This window comes from Heptranchias perlo, chromosome 28, assembly GCF_035084215.1.
Source record: "Heptranchias perlo isolate sHepPer1 chromosome 28, sHepPer1.hap1, whole genome shotgun sequence".
NCBI classification, from domain to species: Eukaryota; Metazoa; Chordata; class Chondrichthyes; order Hexanchiformes; family Hexanchidae; genus Heptranchias; species Heptranchias perlo.
The window spans coordinates 12,999,208-13,023,118 of NC_090352.1; the positions used below are offsets into that span (position 1 = coordinate 12,999,208).

The 23,911-nt window shown below is 44.1% G+C and overlaps 1 protein-coding gene across 2 annotated transcripts in view; it reads right to left on the minus strand.

Moving 5' to 3' along the window:
* The window catches only part of baz1b (bromodomain adjacent to zinc finger domain, 1B), an 87,334-nt gene that overhangs the window by 22,122 nt on the left and 41,301 nt on the right, over nt 1-23,911 (minus strand). For both annotated transcript variants that reach the window (XM_068008057.1, XM_068008056.1), the window contains 6 exons: nt 21,081-23,023; nt 16,963-17,090; nt 15,750-15,867; nt 14,503-14,601; nt 11,007-11,184; nt 3,712-3,888 (listed from right to left, as the gene is read on the minus strand). In XM_068008057.1, the coding sequence (XP_067864158.1) occupies nt 3,712-3,888; nt 11,007-11,184; nt 14,503-14,601; nt 15,750-15,867; nt 16,963-17,090; nt 21,081-23,023 (2,643 nt within the window). The remainder of the gene's footprint in view (nt 1-3,711; nt 3,889-11,006; nt 11,185-14,502; nt 14,602-15,749; nt 15,868-16,962; nt 17,091-21,080; nt 23,024-23,911) is intronic.

Below are 23,911 nucleotides of genomic sequence, written 5' to 3' on the forward strand. Positions count from 1 at the left end.
CTTTGTACTGCAGTACTTTCCAGTTTCTCGCCATTGAGATAATAACTTGCTCTCTGATTTTTCCTGCCAAAGTGCATAACCTCACATTTTCCAATATTGTATTGCATCTGCCAAATCTCGGCCCACTCACCCAGCCTGTCTATATCCCCATGTAGGTTTTTTATGTCCTCCTCACTCTCTACTTTCCCTCCCATCTTTGTATCATCTGCAAACTTTGATATGTTACACTCGGTCCCCTCCTCCAAATCGTTAATATAGATTGTAAAGAGTTGGGGACCCAGCACCGACCACTGCGGAATACCACTGGCTACTGGTTGCCAGTGCGAGAATGAACCATTTATCCCAACTCTCTGCTTCCTGTTAGATAACCAATCCTCCACCCATGCCAGAATATTACCCGCAATCCAGTGATTCTTTATCTTGAGCAATAATCTTTTATGTGGCACCTTGTCGAATGCCTTCTGGAAGTCTAAATACACTACGTCCACTGGTTCCCCTTTATCCACCCTGTACGTTATGTCCTCAAAGAACTCAAGCAAATTTGTCAGACATGACTTCCCCTTCATAAAGCCATGCTGACTTTGCCCTATTAAATCATGTTTATCCAAATGTTCCGCTACTGTCTCCTTAATAATAGACTCCAAAATTTTACCCACCACAGATGTTAGGCTAACTGGTCTATAATTTCCAGCCTTCTGCCTAATACCCTTTTTAAATAAGGGTGTTAAATTAGCAGTTTTCCAATCTGCCGGGACCTTTGCCGAGTCCAGAGAATTTTGGAAAATTATTACCAAAGCATCCACAATCCCTACTGCTACTTCCCTCAAGACCCTAGGATGTAAGCCATGAGGTCCAGGGGATTTATCCGCCTTGAGTCCCATTAATTTACTAAGTACCAATTCCTTAGTGATTTTAATCGTATTATGCTCCTCCCCACCTACAGCCCCCTGTTTGTCCAGTGTTGGGATATTCTTAGTGTCCTCTACCGTAAAGACTGAAACAAAATATTTGTTCAGCATTTTTGCCATCTCCATGTTTCTCACCATTAATTTCCCGGTCTCATCCTTTAAGGGACCTACGTTTGCCTTAGCCACCCTTTTTCTTTTTATATAACGATAGAAACTCTTGCTATCTGTTTTTATATTTTTTGCTAATTTATTTTCATAATCTATCTTCCCTTTTTTTAATCAATCCTTTAGTTACTTTTTGCTGTCTTTTGAAGACTTCCCAATCTTCTATCCTCCCACTAAGTTTGGCTGCCTTATATGTCCTTGTTTTTAGTCGGATACTATCCTTAATTTCTTTACTTAGCCACGGATGGCTGTCATTTCTTTTACACCCTTTTTTCCCTCAGTGGAATATTTTTTTTTTGAAAGTTGTAAAATAACTCCTTGAATGAACACCACTGCTCATGTACCATCTTACCCCTTAATCTATTTTCCCAGTCCACTTTAATCAATTCCGCTCTCATACCATCATAGTCTCCTTTATTCAAGCTCAGTACGCTTGTTTGAGAACCAACCTTCTCACCCTCTAATTGGATATGGAATGTAACCATGTTATGGTCACTCATTCCAAGGGGATCCTTAACTAGGACATTAATTAATTAATCCTGGCTCATTACACAGGACCAGGTCCAAGGTTGCCTGCCCCCTTGTAGGATCAGTTACATACTGCTCAAGAAATCCATCCCTAATACACTCAATAAACTCTTCCTCAAGGCTGCCCTGCCCAATTTGATTTGTCCAGTTAATATGATAGTTAAAATCCCCCATAATTATAGCTGTTCCCTTATTACATGCCCCGACTATTTCCTGATTAATACTTCTTCCAGCAGAGTTGCAACTATTAGGAGGCCTATATACTACGCCCACTAGTGTTTTTTTCCCCTTATTATTCCTGATCTCTACCCAAACTGTTTTGTTGTCCTGATCTATTGTCCCAATATCATTTCTCTGTATTACAGTGATTCCTTCCTTTATTAACATAGCCACCCCACCTCCCCTGGCATATGTAATTCCCAGTCGTTGTCACCCTGCAGCCATGTTTCTGTAATGGCCACAAGATCATACCCATACGTAGTTATTTGTGCCGTTAACTCATCCATTTTGTTACGAATGCCACGTGCATTCAGATAAAGAACTTTCAAATATGTTTCGTGACACTTAGTTCCTGCTTCTTCCTTTTTGAACACTTCACCTTTTACTCCATACCTTCTGTCCCTTCCTGACACGCTTTCCTCTGTCTCCCTGCTCAGGTTCCCAACCCCGTCACAGCTTTGATGCTGGGTTAATCGCCTTGCGTCTTCTAGTTTTTATTTTATCTGTCGTGCCTAAAGTACACTTTCTTTCTGCTGCTCTACGCTTTTCCCTTTCACTTGTTCTTGAACAACTGTTTGTACTATTTGTATTGTAGATTTCCCCTGGGTCTTCCCCTCTCTTGCTGCTCTCAACTTTATTCTCTTCTGACTCCCTGCTCAGGTTCCCATCCCCCTGCCACTCTAGTTTCAACCTTCCCCATAAAGCAGGAACTAAGTATCCTTGCTGCCACTGGGTAGACTGGTGGACATTAACAATCAATACTCTTCACACAGGGCTGGATGAGATCAATAACCAGAAAATAGTGATGATCGGTTGTTTTTCAGACTGGAGGGAAGTATACAATGGTGTCCCCCAGAGGTCAGTATTAGGACCACTGCTCTTTATGATGTATATTAATGACCTGGACTTGGGTATATGGGGTATAATTTCATACTTTGCAGATGACACGAAACTCAAAAATGTAGTAAACAATGTGGAGGATAGTAACAGACTTCAGGAGGACAGACAGACTGGTGAAATGGGCAGACACATGGCAGATGAAATTTAACGCAGAGAAATGTGAAGTGATACATTTTGGTAGGAAGAATGAGGAGAGGCAATATAAACTAAATGGTACAATTTTAAAGGGGATGCAGGAACACAGAGACTTGGGGATGCACATACACAAATCTTTGAAGGTGGCAGGTCAAATTGAGAAGGCTGTTAAAAAAAGCATCCAGGATCCTTAGCTTTATAAATAGAGACAGGGTACAAAAGCAAGAAATGTGAAGTGATACATTTTGGAAGGACGAATGAGGAGAGGCTATATAAACTAAATGGTACAATTTTAAAGGGGATGCAGGAACATCTTTATAAAGCACCGGTTAGGTCCCAGCTGGAGTATGGTGTCCAATTCTGGGCACCAAATTTCAGGGAAGGATGTCGAGGCCTTAGAGAGGGTACAGAGGAGATTTACTAGGATGGTACAAGGATGCAAGACTTGAGTTACGTGGAGAGACTAGAGAAACTGGAGTTGTTCTCCAAAGAGCAGAGAAGGTTAAGGGGAGATTTGATAGAGGTGTTCAAAATCATGAATGGTTTTAATAGAGTAAATAAGGAAAAATTGTTTCCAGTGGCAAAAGGGTCAGTAACCAGAGGACACAGATTTACGGTAACTGGCAAAGGAACCAGAGGCGAGATGAGAAGAATTTTTTTTATGCAGCGAGTTATTATGATCTGGCAAAGGAAGTGGGGGATGCACAGCCCAGGGCTGCAGGCTATAATCTGGAGTAAAGCAAATTTCCACTTCTGTTAATATGTAGACTGCTCAGGTGGTGAAGTAACCTACCAAATATGCCCCAACCCAACCTTTTCTCAGCCACTAGCAGGCTGTTATGAGACCACAACTTACCTTAGCCTCTTCAGCCATTTTCTTCTCCTCATCTACTTCTTCTACTTTTGCTTCCTCGCCTGCCTTCTTCTTCTTCTGCTTGGGGGCCATAAAACCCTGCAGGAATTTCTTTATTATACACTCCTGCAGTGTGATCACACACTCGCCCAAGTCCCTCAGACTCTCCAATGAGCGTACCTGGCAGAGGGTGAAAGCAAGATTAGCAAGCAGTGATTTTTCTTACATTTAAATTATTTTCCTCTCCTCTCCTACACTCAGCTCTTTATTGGTATATGGCCCCACAGACACTAGGTTCACTCCAATATGTTTCCCCATTGCCATTCACAAATGAGCCTCGATATCAAATGTTAGCAGGCTATATGACCACCAGTTCGGGGGTGTGAAAATAGAAAGGGAGAGCCAACATTGCTGAGTCCAAGCTTGCCCTCTGTATGGCTCAACTGAAAGATCCTATGGCCCAGTGGAAGAAGAGCATGGAGTATTCTGGTTAACAGTCGGCCCTCAACCAACACCAATAGAAACAGATTATCTAGTCACTATGCACAAATTGGCTCCCAAAATTCCCTGGAAAGCAACAGGGACTAAGCCTCAGAAGCAATTCATTGGCAGTGATGTGCTTTGGGACATTCCGAAGACATGCCAAATCAATGCAAATTCTTTCTTCCAGGATGAATTCGCTGAACCACTGGCGAGCTGATCAATGCCATCCCCCTCCCTGGCCACTGCATCAGGTTGCTCGCAACCTCGGTGACTTGTTCGATCCCAAGCAGAGCTTCTGACCCCACATCCCCTTCATCACAAAATGCACTCGTTCCAACTCCATAGCATCACGTACCTCATCCATCTGCCACTGAAACCCTCATCCATACTTCGGTCACCTCCAAACTCAATTACTCCAATACTCTCTTGACTGACCTCCCATCCTCAACCCTCTATAAACTTCACTCACTCAAAACTATGCTGTCCTCATCTTATCCCACATTAAGTCACTCCCACCCATCATCCCTATCCTTGCTGACCTACCTTGACTTCCAATTCCCCAATGCCTCAATTTAAAATTCTGTGTTTAAATCCTTTGCCACTTCATAGATCTACAACCTCTCCCAGAGCTACAATTCCATCCTGAATTTTCTGAATCTGACTCCAAACTCTCGTCCATCTTCCTCCTTCTCCCCCACCCCCCAACCCCCCCTGCATTGGTGGCTGCGTTTTCAGTTACCTAGGCTCCACTCTCTGGGATTCTCTCTCTAAAGCTCTCCACCTCTTCACTTCCCTCTCTTCCTTTTAAGACCCTCCTTAAAACCCAATGCTTTGACCAAGCTTTTGGTCACCCCTCCTGATCTTTCATTCTTTGGTTCCGTATCCATTTTTCTTAAGGTTTGGTGAAGCACTTTCGTACAAATTACTAAAAAACAAGGGAATAATTTCATCCCCAGCACTGGTATGCACCCACTTGAAAGCATAAAACGAGTAAATCAAAGCAGAATGCGTGAGATAGTGAAGGTTACCTACATACCAGTGCACAACACCAACATCCAACAGTCTTTGAACAAATTCAATCTTACATACAAATAGATCAATCATCTACAGGGGAAAACACCTGAAGAGTGGCCCTTTTAAAAAAAAAAATCACACCCTGCATGAAAGGCCTCAATTTGGACCATGGACTAATTCTTCTGGAAGGGTGACTTTGGGACCTTAAGCAACAGCAAGGACTAAAGGAAATGGGTTCAAATTAAAAGGTAACTTTAGGTCATATATCAGGAAATTCTCCATACACAAGGTGGAATAGCGTAGTGGAGGCAAAAACCCTGGAATCATTTAAGCTACAATGGGGGCAGGGAGGAGGGGTGTTAGATCCTCTCTGGATGGATGAGCTAAGATGGACTGAGTGGCGTTCCTCATCCGTAATGAGCTTATGATCATGTCCAAGTCAGAAAGAGAAACAAGGCATAATCTGAGAGGAGAGGAGCTTTACAGGTAGAGGTTGAACTTCTTTCAAAGAATAAGGAAAACCATTCCAAAGAAATTCTTGGTTGGGCATTGTGCCTGATAAGCAAGTTCTATTATTCCTAGGAATACCTTGTAATCATCTTTGCTACTTCCTAAAGCTCTCAAGGATTGCATTGATCTGGCAACAAAATAATTCCGCACTAAAACATTGTAGCATTAGTCATCTTTTCTGTATATCAGGTGGAAAGATAAGAGAGCTCAGCTACACAAAATAGCAGCGAACAATGCTTTGAGAAGCCATCCTGGCCCCATATCAAACATGTCTATGAGTGATTGCTGCAGCAAATTAGACAGCTGACCAATGTTATGTTATATATGCTAGACCATGTGATTCCCTGCTATAGTAAAAATCTTTGGGGTAACTAAGTCATACTTGACATACATGCTACGAGCTACGTGTATGTACGGAGAGTCCCTTTGCCAGTATAAGTTCTTCCCCCATCTGCAGGGTTCACTGCCAGTGTCCTTATAAGCAAGCTCTCTTCACCTCATTTCCCCCTCACCATGATCTGAAGTTCCCTCCAGCACCATTATAAGCTCTCCCCTGAATCCATCTGGATAGCCCCCTGTCAGGAAAAGCTCTTCTGACATCAGGAAAGCTCAATGCCAATGTCACTATAAACTCTCTAATTCTCCCACCCCCACCTCAAAGAATGTCCTAAATGTATAGATCTCTCTCCTCCACCATTTGGAAAGTTCCCTTCCTGTATAACAACTTGCATTTATATAGCATCTTTAATGCAGTAAAATGCCCCAAAGTGATTCACAGGAGCATTTTCAGACAAAATTTGACACCGACCAACATAAGGAGATATTACGACCGGTGACCAAGCAGGCAGGTTTTAAGGAGCGTCTTAAAGGAGAAGAGATAGAGTGTTGAAAGGTTTAGGGAGGGAATTACCGTGCTCGGGGCCTAGATAGCTGAATGCATAGCCGCCAATTGTTGAGCAAAGGAAACTGAGGATGCACATGAGGAACGCACAGTTCTCAGAGGGTCGTAGAGCTGGAAGAGGTTATAGAGATAGGGATGGGCGAGTTCGCGGAGGGGTTTGAACACAAGGATGAGAATATTAAATTCGAGGCGTTGGTGGACCGACAGCTAATGTAGGTCAGCGAGCACAGGGGTGATGGGAGAACGGGAGTTGGTGCGAGTTAGGATACAGACTGCTGAGTTTTAGATAAGCTCAAGTTTACGGAGGGTGGAAGATGGGAGAGCATTGGAATAGTCGAGTCTGGAGATAACAAAGGCATGGATGCGGGTTTCCGCAACAGATGGGCTGAGGCAGGGCCGGGGATGGGCATTATTACGGAGGTGGAAGTAGGGCTGTCTTGGTGATGGAGAGGATATGGGGTTGGAAGCTCAGCTCAGGGTCAATCAGGACACTGAGGTCGCAAACAGTCTGGTTCAGCCTAAGACACGGCGCCAGGTAAGGGAATGGAATCAGTGGCATACCCGAATGAGGCGATATAAAGCTCACTATTTAAAGGACCAGTCCAAGAATGGATTTTGAAGGAGAAAGGAGAAAGAGTGTCCAGGAAAGCAAAGGCTGCCCCCAGAATTAAAGATGCCTCCCTGGATGTACTGCTGGCTGCAGTGAGAGCCAGGAGGGGAGCAATGTTTCCAATGGATGGTGGGAAGAAACATGGCTCTGTAACCAAAAATGCTTTGCCTGAGGTGGCAAAAGAGGTGAGCAGCAGGAGCACAGTGCCCAGGTCTTGGGTTCAGTGCAGGACGCGTTTTAATGACCTAACCAGGTCAGGAAAAGTGAGTAGAGTTGCTGATTCAACCACACCCTGTTTTATTCAACACAGCCGTGCAGCAACCATCCTTCACTTTCTATGCATTTCCTCAACTACCCAGTTATCCACCCACCACTGCCACTCACCCCAATCCTGATGCAATGTGATGTATCTGTCTGATAGTCACCCTCTGATCCATCTCTTTCATGGTCAGCCTCACCCAAAGCAATGCATTCACAGGGTGAATATTTCACCTTCAGTCACTCACAGGTCTGTTCTTTCTCCCCTTGTAGAAGAGAGCGCAAAACGCAAAGGAGAGGAGCAGAACTGAAGGTTGGCCGCCACACAGCGGAGGTGACAGATGTGGAGGAGGCAGCCCTGGAAATAAGTTGGAGAGTTGTATGATGGCTGTGACAGAACTTTAACATCATTCAAACACATGACGAATTGATTTCATCAATGATGTAACTGTGCCAGGCCTCAGTATGGTCATTGGAAAGATTGTCACTGATGAATCATTAATATCGTTGTCTTCCAGGGCCTTCACGAGGAATCAGCAGAAATGGAAGCGATTCCTCAGAGGAGCTCATTCCTTCTGAGGGTGCACCTCAGAACATACAGCCAAACACCAGCGCTGATACTCTCACTTCGGTGGGTCATGTTAGACAGTTGGTTTGTCACCTGGTGATTCGCCACTCAAGTGTGCATGAGCAGACACTGATGGCAGGGACAGCTGTGGAGAGTCTGCTTCGGGGGGCACACTCCTCTCCAAGCTCTGCTCAGCTGGACACAGATGCTGAACCCAGGGGGCCATTGTTGAGAAGGAGGATGATAGAGATACAGCAGCAACTTTGCAAGATAAAGGAAAAAGTGCCAGCCACACACCCCACAATAGCAGAGAGGATGGAGGAGTCCAATTCCATCACTAGTGGATTGGTGGCCCAGGCAAGTGCGGGAATGTCTGCAATGGAGAGAATGGTAGCCTTGATTGAGCTTCAAGCACAGGTCCCAGATGAGTCCATTCAGGCCATGATAATGCCATGCAGACTCTGGATGCCAACATGTCTGCCACCTTAAACAGGCAGACAGATACGTTAGCCTTGGTCTTGCAACGTGCCACATCTGCTCACCAACCTGCTGTCCAGCAGAGTGGTGGGAGTGATGTATCGCTGGCCCGGGACAGGGATGATGGCGAAAGGGTCCATGGATCTGGGGACTCCACTCAAAGCGCTCCCACGTATCACCCGTTGCCCTCTCAACCAGTACCCGCAATACTACCTCCTTTCCCAACGGCTGAGTTTGCCCCTGAACAGGTGCAGGTGGAACAGTCTTTGGCGGGGCCCTCACGGGTTCCAAAACCCAGAGGTCGTAGGTCAAGAGCATCTCAACAGTCAGGGAAGGGATCTAAGCAACTTGCCACTACCTCTGCTGATGCCACAGGGGATGCACCAAGTAGAAGCGGTAGAAAGAGAAAGACTAAGCAATTGTAATTCACCAAGAGTATGCACAAGGGTGTTCGATGAGCTGTCATGTTGTTAATTTATATATTTTATTTGTTATGGCACATTAAATTTAATCATTATCACCACCATGGCCACGTCTTGGTCATTATTGAATCCCTTTTGTGAATTTGCCCTTTCATGTGCTTCATCATGATGCCATCCATTGGGTGCATGTGCAACGGGTGTGAGTGTGGTTGAAGGACTGTTTTGTGCAAAGGGAGGAAGGGGTGGTTGTTGTTCCAGGACGACCTGTGCATTTCAAAGTCTTCAATTTGCACATCTCATTATGAGAACCTGTTAGAGATGAGGGCATCCATGCATCACGGGCAGCAATGTGCGCAGCTGCTCTGGCGACGGGTTTCTCATCTTTATTTTCCTCCTCAGATGTACTGTGGAATAGATCCATCGTGCTGCCCATCCCGATCTCGTCAGTTTGAGGGGCTCCAAAAAGTAGGTAAATTTGTCTGAACACAAAAATTCTCAGTCTCAACAAAGAAATCTCAGTCTAAACACAAAGAACTCCCAACCAAACGTTTGTCTGAGAGAACCGAGTGCCCAGCTGCAATACCTCACCTTTTATTGAGATGTGTCAATCACTGGTTTAAAGGGCCAAATGAGCTTCGACTGAAACTCACCTCTGTTTCAATAGCGTGTTTCAGAAGCCAAGGGAGACAAGTTCAGGAGCAGTTAAATCAGTTTCGGTTGCAGAATTCACAAGTAGCTAAAATGTTTCAACTACCTGAATTGGCCCTTTAAATATCAGCCCGCCGGCTTTAAGTGGGTACAGGACTTCCAGGTTGTGCGTGCATCCAAACGCACCTGGGTTAAACCCAGAAGTGTGTGCACTGGTGCCAGGATGCGGCCCCACTCCAAAAAGCTGCTACTTTAACCTCCCACCTACCCCAACTCACCCGTTCTTCGGGGTTAATATTATCCCCATGGCATCTGGAATGAGATTTCTAATTAAATCCCAAATTAGGGTCAGTTTTGGGCGAGGAGCCCATGTTCACCAGAACTTGGCTGGTCCTACATAAACTCATTTCATAAAGACAATTATAGCCAGCAGACAAAGGAGATTTACATCCCATCTGACCTGGCTGAGTTTGAACCCAGATCCCAAAAAGTGAAAGGCCAATATCTAACCCACTGCACCATTCAGTGCCCCTAAAAGAATAACCACTGGGATAAGCCTTCAGTGGCTGAGGGAACAATACATTGGCATCTCAGCCATCACTGTGCTCCCTTACAGGTATGTTGGTGCTGGTGGGTCAGCTGGAGCTGCTTCTTGCCAAGGCGCAGAGCCTACCAGGGTTAATACCAAAATTGGCACAACGGTTGCACTGATGAAGGCAATGAAATTGCCCAAGCATCAGTCACAAACTTGGAAATCGGTCATATGTGCACAGCCAGCATTGATGATAGCAGACCAGCAGCTGAGTGAACGCCTACAAGTAGAAAGGGTTCTTGTGTGAAAAAAAGTGATCTATTGCCAACAGGAAGAGAACTAAGGGTGCAATCCAGGAAGAGATTACCTATCCACACAGGACACAGACTTTTTGGAGGAAGCATCTTTAGACATTTATCCTTGGAGGGATGATGGGAAAAATCCTATTTGTGTAGAGAGGTTGAACAAGAATTTATAATCTCAGTTGAGAAAGGCATTTTTAAAGGATAAATACAAGTTGTTCTTTTAAAGCCTGATGATACGTTCTTAATGAGTGCAAATCCAAGTTTATCTGCACTACAGTGGTTTGGAACAACTGTGCTTTGCTAGGCTGGGACCCATGAGTTTTACTTTAAGTCCCCTTTCAGTGGAACAAAGAAAACAATTGGAGTTAAGCCAAACCTTCATTTTGACATTAAACTGGAAGATGAAGCAGCGATTTTAGTAGCTCTGCTTTGCTGGGAACCAGTTCATGGATCCTGAGTGACTGTTTATTAACAAAGAAACACTGTGCTAATATCCTGTGTATAATACAGCTGGTAGCCATATAAATACCTCTTTGCTGAGGGCACAAGCATGTCTGTGTGGTTACTCACCCTCTCCTCAAACTCATCACATTTGTCCATGTATCCCAGCCCTCCCTTTTGCAGCCGGGTTGCCACCTCAATCAGGTCTGTTCGCAGGTAGTTGAGGAGCTCCTGATGGCCATCACAGGACTTGAGGCCAAGATTTGGTTTCCGTGCAAAGTGAAGTGAATGAAGGATATCGTGATACCTACAAATTTAAGATGGGATTTGATGCTTTTTTTAAAAATTGCAACATTTATTAAGCCGATTATGCAACATAGATTATATTTTCCAGCCAATGAACCATAATACCTCCTACATCAACACAACTGTGAAGGAGCAGTCATCAGCACAAACATCCCTGTAGGAGCTCACAATCATTATGTTGCCTTCTCTACTTCTATCAAAACAACACTAATTAAGCTCAATTGGATTTTACATTTTTCACTGAAGCAACTTAATAGATTGTAGACGATAACTTGCTTCAGCACTAAAACCAAGCTGCTCTGTCATAGAATGTGGCAGATCTGAAGCACATGCAGTTCCAGGTACTCCTGTTTTTTCTCTCTCGCTCTTTCTTGCCCCAAAGCAATACCACCTTAAAGAGAGGGCAGACTATCCTAACTTCTTTGTTATTTTGAAACAAAATTATTAAAAAAATAAAAATGCTGTATTGATCATTCTATTTAGTAATTTGGCATCGGAGAGGAGCATCCAAGCCCAATAATGTAAGGGAACCAAACCAAATCAGATACAGACACTGGGCAGGATTTTGCTGTGAGTGGCGAATGAACAACACTAGCCATTCGTTAGACTTGCACTTGCCCATAGAGTTTCTTTGAGCTTTTGCACGGCAAGTTACTGTCAACGGGACAGCCAAATGATGTGGCACCCTCTACAGGGATCTGGGACCTGTGTGAACAGGGCAAGCAACTGTGTATCTCCTTAACCAATGAGTTTGAAGAATCGCTAATAACAGCGCAAAGTCAGAATCAAGAAGTGTACGTTCGAATAGCGAATTCAATGTCAAATCAGGTACAGAAAGTGAAATAAAGAGGGAAAGAAAAATTGAATTAAGAGACAGTGATAAAAGAGACAAAGAAAAAATAAAAAATATTTTTTTATTTAAATATCCAACAATAATTAAAAGCTGAAGGAATGAGGCTCCACACTGTAAAAGTTAATTTCAGTGCCAGACGGGTTGTTTGGCAGTAATTAAAACATACCACGCCATTAAAATGGTACTTACACTGGAATGGACAAGCCCTAACTTTTTTTGGCGAGTTCAGTCTGTATCTGTGAGGTAAGTACAGGAACTTCACGCCATTCAATATATTTGAATGCTGAGTCAGACAGCACGATGCCATTTTCGCGCAGCTTTTGGAGGAACATCGCATCTTGAACAGCAATTTCCGGATTTCCGTGTTTAACTGTGCACGTGCGGTCGCTGGTAGTTACTGTTCGATTTGCACATAAATAACCTACTAATACTCAACAAGTAGGCTCACACGAGTGGCCATTTGTCCAAGGTAATAGAAAGCACCCAGCGTTGTGAAATCATATCTCCAGCACAAGTCTGTCTCTTCAGGAGTGAAATAGGCAAATAAAACAGAATACTTAAGCACCCTCCCCCACCACCAATTATAGCCAATCCATTGAACTTAGAATGGACGGCAATACCATACTGAGTGATACGACTGGATTTATCAATTTAAATCCAGGCAATCGCACATCACACTAAAAACTCACATTTGACCATGCGCTAGGCATCTGTGCTGATCCTATTCTGTACTCATCTGATGTCCATACATGTATAATCTTCCTTTAGGAATCATTAGTTAGCAATCAGATGCAGGAACTGACTAATATTTCCACTCCACACCCCAGGGCTTTAAGGTCAATGTTAATGCCCCAAATGACATCAACTGACTCACCATTGACTAGGGATTGAACCTGGGCTCTCCTGGACCCATATGGTTCAGTCCATCTCTGGGCTATATACTTAACCCAACCAATGGTCAGTCATCTCATTTTTGAAGCTTGCAGCAGACTGATGCAAAGTGGTGCTGTGTTCTGAAACATAGCAACATTTTCAGTAATTCAAGGTCTCCCACTACTGCTATTGCAAATTATTGCACAACAGGTCCAAATGGAAGGACCAGAGCTTCAGGAAAAGGAATCTCTAGTACAAATCCACAACAAACTGAGAAAGTAAATAGTTGTCACCTAGCAGCAGCTCCGCTTTCCAAATGGGTTAAATCGTTAGTGTGGAAAACTAAAAAACTATTCATCTCCCCAAATTGAATCATACTAAACTCAAATACTCGAACCAGGAGTTAGCACATCAAGGATAGAATATGGTAGTTGACAGGCACAGTTCAGCCTAGTAGACAGAAAGAATAAGAAAACATAATTGTTTCCTGCAATGGACAATGATAATAGGGGAAATCTCATCTTTTGTTTAACCGTGCATTATATTCAACATTGCAGCTTTAAAGATTCTGGTCACTAAGATAATGCACCTGAAGTATGGAATTACTTTTTATTGTCAGAGAATATTTTTCAAAAACATTACATCAAGTTCAACCTCTTCACACACTGATCTGTACTTCAGCATTTCAACAAAAGGCTGGGATGGCCAATTATAGAAACAAGATCTCTTGAGACCAAATAGTAGCGCATATCCTACATAGACTAAAACCTGCAAATCCACCCACAGTATGTATTTAATCACAACCCTGTATTCAGTAGTTACAGTAATGCAATACCATGGGAGTTTAAAGCTTAAACTTGCTCGATAATGGTACACTTCACCCGTACGCAGTTGGTAAAGAGAGAGTAACACGGAACCACACAGAACAGGAAAGCCCCAGATTTGATTTAGAGTCTGTGTCCAGTTACCTGATGTTAGCCAGAGCAGCAGTTAGGGTGCTAAAACTGGCTTTAGATGCTCTGGATTAGAGAAACCTGGGTAGGGAAATGAGCTACAAATCCCCTCAGTCCCACTGGAAAATGCACATGGGCAAGGGAGGAATGGGCTCAGCTGGTACTTTCTCGGTCAAATAGACTGCTGCTGCCAAGTGAAGAACAGCTAAATTGGTGGTGTACTGAAAGGTGCTTGACATCCGCGGACCCATACCCCAGCATGAGGCAGCGTCTTCAGAAGAAGGTAGGGACAGAAAAACTTTTAAAAGCTAGTCACAAAGACAACAGGTACTCCTTATATAGCAGCTCTGGAATTCCTGAGAACAGTGATGTTCAGAAGGAGTGTGTCCATTAAAAGGATATTATATCCGAGTTTGAGCTTTGCCTTTCCTCTGCACATGACAATAAAGGAAGACATCAATTACCAGTAACATTTAAAGTCTCAATCAGACCAGTTAGTGATGCCAGCTCAGTCTAAAGAAAGCAAATACATAAACGGCAAAGCACAATAACTTGATTCTGTCCTTAAGGTGGAATTGTGTATCATTTTCCATACCTAGCTAATCAAACTGGTTTTTATGGAACTTTCAAGAGGACTTACTTTTTCTGAAGGCGTTCTTTGAGCGGGCTCTCTCTGGCACCTTGCGGATGAAGACAGTTCAGGAGCTCATCTAGCTCCTTCTGCGTGTCACACACAAACCTGTGAATAAATCCATAATATTACTAACCAATATTTCCAGAGGGGAAAGAAGCATGCACATACAAATCAGAAGTGGTGAGCAACTACAAGAACAGAAAATAGCTGAATATTCAAAACCCCTAGAAGTTGACAAGACTGTACATACCATACAAAAAAGCAGTCAAAATGCTGCAACAAAATAAAGGGTTTGGTTTAGAAACGTACTTTAAGCAGTGTGATGGCATGGTAGTTTGAAGTATTGCCCCATGGAAGGTGAAAATCAGGTGTCTCCTTTTAAGGATTGGAGAGGAGGCAGGGAAAATAAAGGGTCAGTTTTATCACAAAAGACTGCTGCAGATTGCCTGCTCACAGATCTCATTTGGGAAATAATGTGCAGAGTGTTACTAATGAGAAAAATGAGAAAAAGCAATGGAGAAATTCTAAATGTAATCTAAACTCAGATGAAGGTGTCCAGGAACAAAATTTGTTTAAAGTGGTTTAATGAACATCCCTTCACCCTTTACAAAAAAAACACCCACTTCTGGTACAAAAGGTCTAAAAACCCTTCAGCTTTTCTCCATCACAAACAAGTCTCTAAACCTTTTCTCTAAATGGGATGCTACAACATAAAACTTATCCAGTCTTGGCTTCAAGTTTCATCCTCCAGCAAGTTTCATCCTCCAGAAGGATGTATGAAACTTGGCTCAAATTTCATGGAGCAACAAAGTTCCTGAGTCAACAAATTTGTGTTGAGTTTTTTTGGCAGCAATTTCCTTCACTCCTAAGGTGGTGACACTTGCTAGGATACGGTTCCTCCAGTACCCCACTCATGTGGAAGCTTAGACGCCAAGTGTAGTACATTATTCGACCATGGAAGGGTGCCACATTCAAGCCTGATCCTGTTCTCACCCAGTATCTAGGTAAACTGAAGCCAACTGTTACCCCAGCAGTGTTCAGAGTCCGAGCACACTCACCCCCACTTGTCACAAGAATATTATTGGTGTAGAGGTAACCAAACTAGTCTTTGAAAAATGGACAGTATTTAGATTTAAAACGACCAGATTTTGAACAAGTTTCTGAAACAATTCACTTAGTAACAAAGCCTTGACTTTGTTGAGCATTCAAACTGCAAGGAGTAAATATAGTGAAGTGTAAAAACCAGAAGGTACCATAGGTTCTGTCCTTGTTTAGGTGCAGTGGTTTCAATGCAAACTTCTGCAGTTTGGGAGGACCCCTGGTGGCCACTGTCATTCAAGCTGCTCTCAGCAATACTGTCGTCATCATTGCCTAAAAGATAAGCATAATCAGTATGTTTTAGGTGACTGACATTTACCTATCCTAATTTCAGAATATTAATAGAACCAGCCATCAGCTCCACTCAAGATATATCACCAAGTCCTAAAATATCAGCATTTTTAACCTAGTAACTCAAACATAATTAGACAATTAAACAATCATATAAATCACTGCCCATCATAAACTGATTCAGCCTCAGCTTCCTTCTCACAAGGGAATTTTGTGAATGCCAACACCTCAGGTCTCTTGCCCTAGTGTACCACACCTCTATCCCTTACCATGCTGTTTTCTCCAAAAGAATTTGATGTAAATAAACAGCAGTCACTCAGACTCCAAAGTCAAAGTCAGAGGCACAAAAAACATGATTGGCAGGCTGAGAGGCTGAAGCCTTCTCTACTTCCTATACTGATACTGAAGTAGTTTCACTATTGCCCACCCATACCACTTCCCCAACTACTAGAAGGTACTGACACAAAAGTTGTAAAATCTTTCCAAAAACTGCACGTGTTCAAGCTGCCATTGCAGCTTACTCAAGCATTTAAAATCTTTCTTTAGCGCTGCCATAATCTTTCCCCCTCTGCTCATGAAGTCACCAACCAATGTTAGGATATGGTTTCACTGGTGCTGGTAGTCCTTCAGTACCCTGCACTAGTGGCATTCTTTGTGGCTATGAAACCAGGGTGGGTATCACAGTCAAGCACAATCCTGTTCTCAACTGATGCCCACACGTACGCTTTCCAACATGGAGCACAGGAGAGTAATCAGGAGCAGGAACCCAGCTCATTTTCCCTCTCTCTAACCAAGGGGTGTGGAGGCTAGTTTTAGCAGCCAACGTGGGAGCTTCTGGTCTGTGTGGCTTGGTATAAAACTGGCCAGGGCCTTTAATCCTTAGGCCATTAGGACAACTGACAAGCTTAGTCATTTTAAGGCAATGGCTTCTTGACTATTGACCTCGAGGACAGTACAGGGCATTGTCCCTTGGCACAGTGTTTCTCAATGATTTCTCCACCTGCTGAAAACAAGAGGTTGCTATTTTTACAAGAAGGTTAAACAAATAAGGAAGAATGGGTTGTATTGCAGTCCTACTTTTGGAGTCATGGTCTTCCTCATGCTGTGTGTATTCTTCAGGAAGGGTAAAGCTGTAATTAATGCTGTCATGGACCCAACCTTTCTCTACATACAGACCAGGTACCAGATCAGAAAACAGCCAAAACCTGCAGAAGAGAATAAAACACAAGCATGTTCAGAGGGGGGAAAACAACTACAGGACTCCACATCCAGCATTTTGTTCCAACATATTTCCACTATAGCAAAACTCCAGCCTGAAAGAATTAGCTATAACTTTTTAAGAAAGATTTCACTGAAGTTGAGCACAGAACATTAAGCAACATTGCACAAGCCATTGCGCAACATAATTGGGTGTACAATCCAGAAATTAAACCAGAACATTCCTTTGCCCCAACTTCCCCCAGTTGATTAAAAACCGAAAGTTACTTTCCACAATGGAGACTTGATTTCAAAGCTACTCCAGGTCCCAAAGTGCAATATAACTTCAAAAAGGTCTCCTGAACAGTACATTTTCATTAGAGCTGAAGGCTTTTGACTGGTATTTCAATACGAACTGTCTGGCGTGGATGTGGTCTGTGAAAGATAAGTTGTAGAATCTTCCCCAAAACAACTGCACCTGTTCAAGCTGCCATTGCAGCTTACTCAAGCATTTAAAATCTCTTTTTAGCACTCCCATAATCTTTCCCCCTCTGCTCATGAAGTCACCAACCAATGCTAGGATATGGTTTCACTGGTGCTGGTAGTCCTTCATGCGATTCACTCCACGTAATATCAAGAAACGGCTGAGTGCACTAGATACAGCAAAGGCTACGGGCCCCGACAACATCTCGGCTGTAGCGCTGAAGACTTGTGCTCCAGAACTAGCCGCGCCTCTAGCCAAACTGTTCCAGTACAACTACAACACTGGCATCTACCCGACAATGTGGAAAATTGCACTGGTACGTGCAGGACAAATCCAATCCGGCCAATTATCGCCCCATCAGTCTACTCTCAATCATCAGCAAAGTGATGGAAGGTGTCGTCGACAGTGCTATCAAGCAGCACTTACTCACCAATAACCTGCTCACCGATGCTCAGTTTGGATTCTGCCAGGACCACTCGGCTCCAGACCCCATTACAGCCTTGGTCCAAACATGGACAAAAGAGCTGAATTCCAGAGGTGAGGTGAGAGTGACTGCCCTTGACATCAAGGCAGCATTTGACCGAGTGTAGCACCAAGGAGCCCTAGTAAAACTGAAGTCAATGGGAATCAGGGAGAAAACTCTCCAGTGGCTGTAGTCATATCTAGCACAAAAGAAGATGGTAGTGGTTGTTGGGAGGCCAATCATCTCAGCCCCAGGACATGGCTGCAGGAGCTCCTCATGCCTGTGTCCATCAGACCATAAGAGATAGGAGCAAGAGTAGGCCATTCGGCCCCTCGAACCTGCTCTGCCATTCAATGAGATCATGGCTGATCTGATTTTTACCTCAACTCCTGTCCTTTCCCCATATCCTTTGACTCCCATGCTGATCAAAAATTTGTCTAACTCAGCCTTGAATGTATTCAACGACTCAGCCTCCACAGCTTTTTGGAGTAAAGAATTCCAAAGATTCACGACCCTCTGGGAGAAGAAATTCCTCCTCATTTCCGTCTTAAACAGGCAACCCCTAGTTTTAGATTCCCCCATGAGGGGTAACATCCTCTCAAGATCTACCCTTTCGAGTCCCCTCAGAATCTTGTATGGTTCAATAAGATCTCCTCCCATTCTTCTAAATGCCAATGACCCAACCTGTTCAATCTTTCCTCATAAGACAACCCTTTCATACTCGGAATCAACCTAGTGAACCTTCTCTGAATTACCTCCAATGCAAGTATGTCTTTCCTTAAATAAGGGCACCAGAACTGTACGCAGTACCCAGGTGTGGTCTCACCAGCATCCTGTACAGTTGTAGCATGACTTCCCTGCTATTATACTCCATCCCCCTACAAATAAAGGCAAATATTCCGTTTGCCTTCCGGATTACCTGCTGCACCTAGGCCCAACCATCTTCAGCTGCTTCATCAATGACCTTCCCTCCATCATAAGGTCATGTTCGCTGGGGATGTTCGCTGACGATTGCACAGTGTTCAGTTCCATTCGCAACCCCTCAAATAATGAAGCAGCCCATGCCCGCATGCAGCAAGACCTGGACAACATCCAGGCTTGGGCTCATAAGTGGCAAGTAACATTCACGCCGGATAAGTGCCAGGCAATGACCATCTCCAACAAGAGAGTGTCTAACCATCCCTTTGACATTCAACGGCATTACCATCGCCGAATCCCCCACCATCAACATCCTGGGGGTCCCCATTGACCAGAAACTTAACTGGACCAGCCACATAAATAATGTGGCTACAAGAGCAGGTCAGAGGCTGGGTATTCTGCGGCACGTGACCCACCTCCTGACTCCCCAAAGCCTTTCCACCATCTACAAGGCACAAGTCAGGAGTGTGATGGAATACTCTCCACTTGCCTGGATGAGTGCAGTTCCAACAACACTCAAGAAGCTCGACACCATCCAGGACAAAGCTGTCCACTTGATTGGAACCCCATCCATCACCTTAAACATTCACTCCCTTCACCACCGGCACAACGTGGCTGCAGTGCGTACCATCTACAGGATGCACTGCAGAAACTCGCCACGGCTTCTTCGACAGCACCTCCCACGCCCGCGACCTCTACCACCTAGAAGGACAGGGGCAGCAGGTACATGGGAAGAACACCACCTGCATGTTCCCCTCCAAGTCACACACCATCCCGACTTGGAAATATATCGTCGTTCCTTCATCGTCGCTGGGTCAAAATCCTGGAACTCCCTTCCTAACAGCACTGTGGGAGAACCTTCACACCACGGACTACAGCGGTTCAAAGGCGGCTCACCACCATCTCCTCGAGGGCAATTAGGGATGGGCAATAAATGCTGGCCTTGTCAGCGACACCCTCATCCCATGAACGATTAATTTAAAAAAGTACCCTGCACTAGTGCCGTTCTTTGGGTGAACCTTTACTGAGTGTCAGCAGGCTATGAAACCAGGGTGGGTATCACAGCCAAGCACAATCCTGTTCTCATCTGATGCACACTCATACGCTTTCCAACATGGAGCATAGGACAGTAATCGGGAGCAGGAACCCAGCTCATTTCCGCTCTCCCTAACCCAGGGGTGTGGAGGCTAGTTTTAGCAGCCAACCTGGGAGCTCCTGGTCTGTATCGCTATTTTTTAACTAGATATTGGGCAATAAAGGCATTCTGCAGATTGTAGGGGATACAAGGTCCACTTCTGGCAGTGACAAGTGCTGCTGAACCCAAACGAATATCTATTCCAGATCCAAAATTTGTAACAGACAATCAGGGCCCGACTAATTTTAACCACAGGCGTGAGCAGGGAAGGCGTTCTGTCTTCCCTGCTAGGCCAATCTGGCAGCAAGTGGATCCAAGGCCAAAAAAGGTCCAGAAGAAAGCGTTTAAAATTTTTATTTTTGTGTCCCTGTGGGCAAGAGTGCTGTTCTGTGCACCACAAGGAAGTCTTGGGCCTCCTGCGCTGCTCCCTCCACCCCCCTCCCCCCCAACACATCCACTACTGGGGACTGTTCCTTCAGGTCCCTAGTGGCAGCCGCCTGCCACCCGAAATTGTGCTCCCGCCTGCCGGCCAGGTAGAGCTTCCTGCCAGGTTCAGGCAGGAGACTCACTGCAAGCATGCACATGAGGCCAAGAATGAAATTCACCCTCTCGCTGTGGGCCACACGGTTGCCCGCCCAATCCGTGCCGAGTTAACATTTTGCTGAGTCTGGAGAAACCTCACACATGTACAGTAGCATAATAGCATCTCTTTTTCCAATAGACAACAGTATAGGCCCTGTGGTAGGAGTATGGATGTGTGTTCATGATTGCTCCATACCCCAGTAAAAAAGTTCTCAACCAGTGAGGCTGAACAGAGGAAAGCTGTATGGAGTCACAAAGGGCTTCTCTTGTCATCCTCCTAGCAGCGAACTCAACAACAGCATTTGCAGAGACCCAACAGGTCACCTACCCCTCAAAAAAAAGAGCGTGGTCCTGGGGGAAGCCAAATGAAAGGGGCAAAATGTTTTTTGTTTTGCAAAGGGAGAAACCACACATACCTGTTGTGGTTGCGGTCTGTACCCAATGGTGATCGGTGTAGGACGAGTTTGGATTTTGCAATTCCCTCCTGGAAAGCTTTCTCGGCTGCTGCTTTGTACTTGCGAATTTTCTCCTCCTCCACCTCTTTCTCCAGCCTTTCTTTTTCCTGTTTTTCCCGCTCTTCTTTCTCCTTTTTTGCCTGCATTGCCATCAGCCGTCTGCTTTTAATGGCACTGATGAGATCTTCACTACCGTTGACATCCGTTAACAAGTCATTTCCACCTTTGTCCACGTCTAGCTTTTTATCAAATTCCTTCTTCTTCTCTGACTTTTTCTTATCGCTCATTTTGATGCTTTCTGGCTCTTTCTTTTTTGCCTCCATTTCTTTTTTCTTTAGTTTTGCTGCCTTTTTCCGGTCGTTCTCCTCTTTTTGCATGGCCAGCCTCTCCTTCCACAACTCTGCAGACTTGTGCTGTGAGTCCTCCATGTGATCCTGAACTGAATAGGTCATCAGAATCCGATGGCAGAGAGCTGATAGAATCTTCACTTTCTCTTCTGGGGTCAGTTCGAAGAACTCAGCAGTTTCCAGCTTATCTAGGAATTCATCTGCAACTTCATTGTCTTCGAACCCCACAGAATCTTTGCTGTCATCATTGGTTTCTGACGTCTCGCTTTCATTCTGCACATCAGACTTGCGCATGCAGAGCCGAACCAGCTCTGAAGCAGAGTGCAAGGTGAGAGGAATTTCAGAAAGCTTCATCCCCAGTTCTCGATAGTCCTCTGCGATTTCATCTTGGAGCAAAGTCTGAAGGAGGATCAACAAAACTCTGTTCAAATAGAGGAAACCTCCCTTTTCAGAGGTTAATGCTTCCATCAATGAGACTGCTGTGATTGGATACTGGTCATCTGGCATTAGCAGACCAGCATAACAGCTGAGAAACTCAACCACCATAGCAACATCGCCAAAAAGTGTGTTGGGGAGCCCTTCAGGAGTGTCAACCAGTTTAAGTGCAGGCATGCTCTTTCCTGCAAGAGTCTGATCTTCATATCTCTTCTGCTTTTCCAGTTTTAATCGCATCTCCTTCTCTCGCCGCTCTTTGGCCTTTTCCTTCAGTTTTTCTTTCAGCTCTTCCCGCTTTTTCTTGTGATAATCTGCTCGTTCTTCCAGGGTCATCAATGCCCACTTCCTCTTGTGCTCCAGTATCTCGTAACGTTTCTGCACAAGATCACCGACTTCCTCCGGTAGGCGAGCACGATCTTCAGCAGAAAGCACTTTGGCCACCCGAGTGATGAATGCAGACACTGCACCCTTTTTTTCCTCCTTTCCTTTGTTGTCTTTGTAATATCGAAGGAATTGTAAAGCCAAAGGTGGCAAGTATTTCTGAGGTTTAGTCACAGATCTTGATGTCCCTCCAACACCCTTCTGCGTTTTTCCTGTCTTGGACGTACTCGATTTTGCCATTTCAAAAAGCGTCATCTGTTTCATCTTCATCTTTGGAGTTTTCAGACCCTTTTTTGGAGATTTGCTGCTCCCTGGAGACTTCTGTCCATTGAGTAACTTAGTCTTGTTCTTGGGTTTCTCCTTTTTGTTCATTTTGTCCTTAGTTTGCAGCTTTTTCAAGTTCCGAGCAGCACTGGAGCCCTTTTTGGGAATGTGAAAGTTGGTGTTCAGTTTGGTTGGAGTTACAATCTTCATTACTTCTTCCAGTTCTTGTTCTGGAGACCTTTTGGGACTGTACGCCATTCCAGTCCCATTCATGGTCTTTTTCACGTGCACGTGACCCCATAATGTTGGACTCAAAGGTGGGCTGAGAGGAATCTTCTCTTTGTTTCTATACTTCCGCTTTTTATTTTTCTCTTTGCTTGGGTCGCCATCTCCTTTTGCTCTTTTTGAGGGTTTCCCCTCTGGCAAACCAGTGTTTTTTCTTTTTCCCAAATTCACAACAGGATTATGAATCATGTACTGAAACAAACGTAATAATACATTAGTATTTTGCAAAGGTCCAAAACTGATACCAATCTTACCAATGTAAATTCAGCTAGTCACAATTAAAAATAGTACTTGAATTGATGCAATTAAAAATTTGCAATAATAACTTCAATGCTCTCCTTGTTCTGGGATAGTTCCTTTAAAAATATCCACCCCACCCCCTGCAAATTTAAAAATATCCAAGAAGTTAGTGAGAGCTGACAACTTGAGGGAGGGGCAGGGTGTGATGATAAGGAGAAAGGAAGGGTTTGAACTAAGAGGAAAGACGCTGGCTTGAAGAATATTACTGTCGTTGGAAAGGGACAGAGGCAAGCAATTAATTCAGAATACCAGGAACTTAAGTTATGAAGAAAGGTTAAGGAAGTTGAGCTTGTTCTCTTTAGTAAAGAGAAGCCTTTGATGTGATCAAATGAAAGTTTAGCATTATGAAGGGGATTGACAAAGTTGATCCAAGCAGATTGTTCACTACAGTGTTCTAATATCAGAACACAAGCTGAAAATGAAGACAATAAGTTACAAGGAATAGGCATTGAAGCAGGTAGTGTACATGGGTGCGAGACACAATTTGGTGCATTTTTGGAGAAAGGATTGAATCATGGTGGAAAGGCTCGTAGGTGGGGTTAATTATTGGGCTTAGTGAGCTGATCTGCAAAAATTCTTATGTTCTTACTTAGCCTGATAGTGAGGGAGCTGAACTAAGACATAATGTGGAGATGCCGGTGATGGACTGGGGTTGACAATTGTAAACAATTTTACAACACCAAGTTATAGTCCAGCAATTTTATTTTAAATTCACAAGCTTTCGGAGATTTTCTCCTTCCTCAGGCAAATGTTTCAAGAGCTCCTTGAAGCCTACGCATT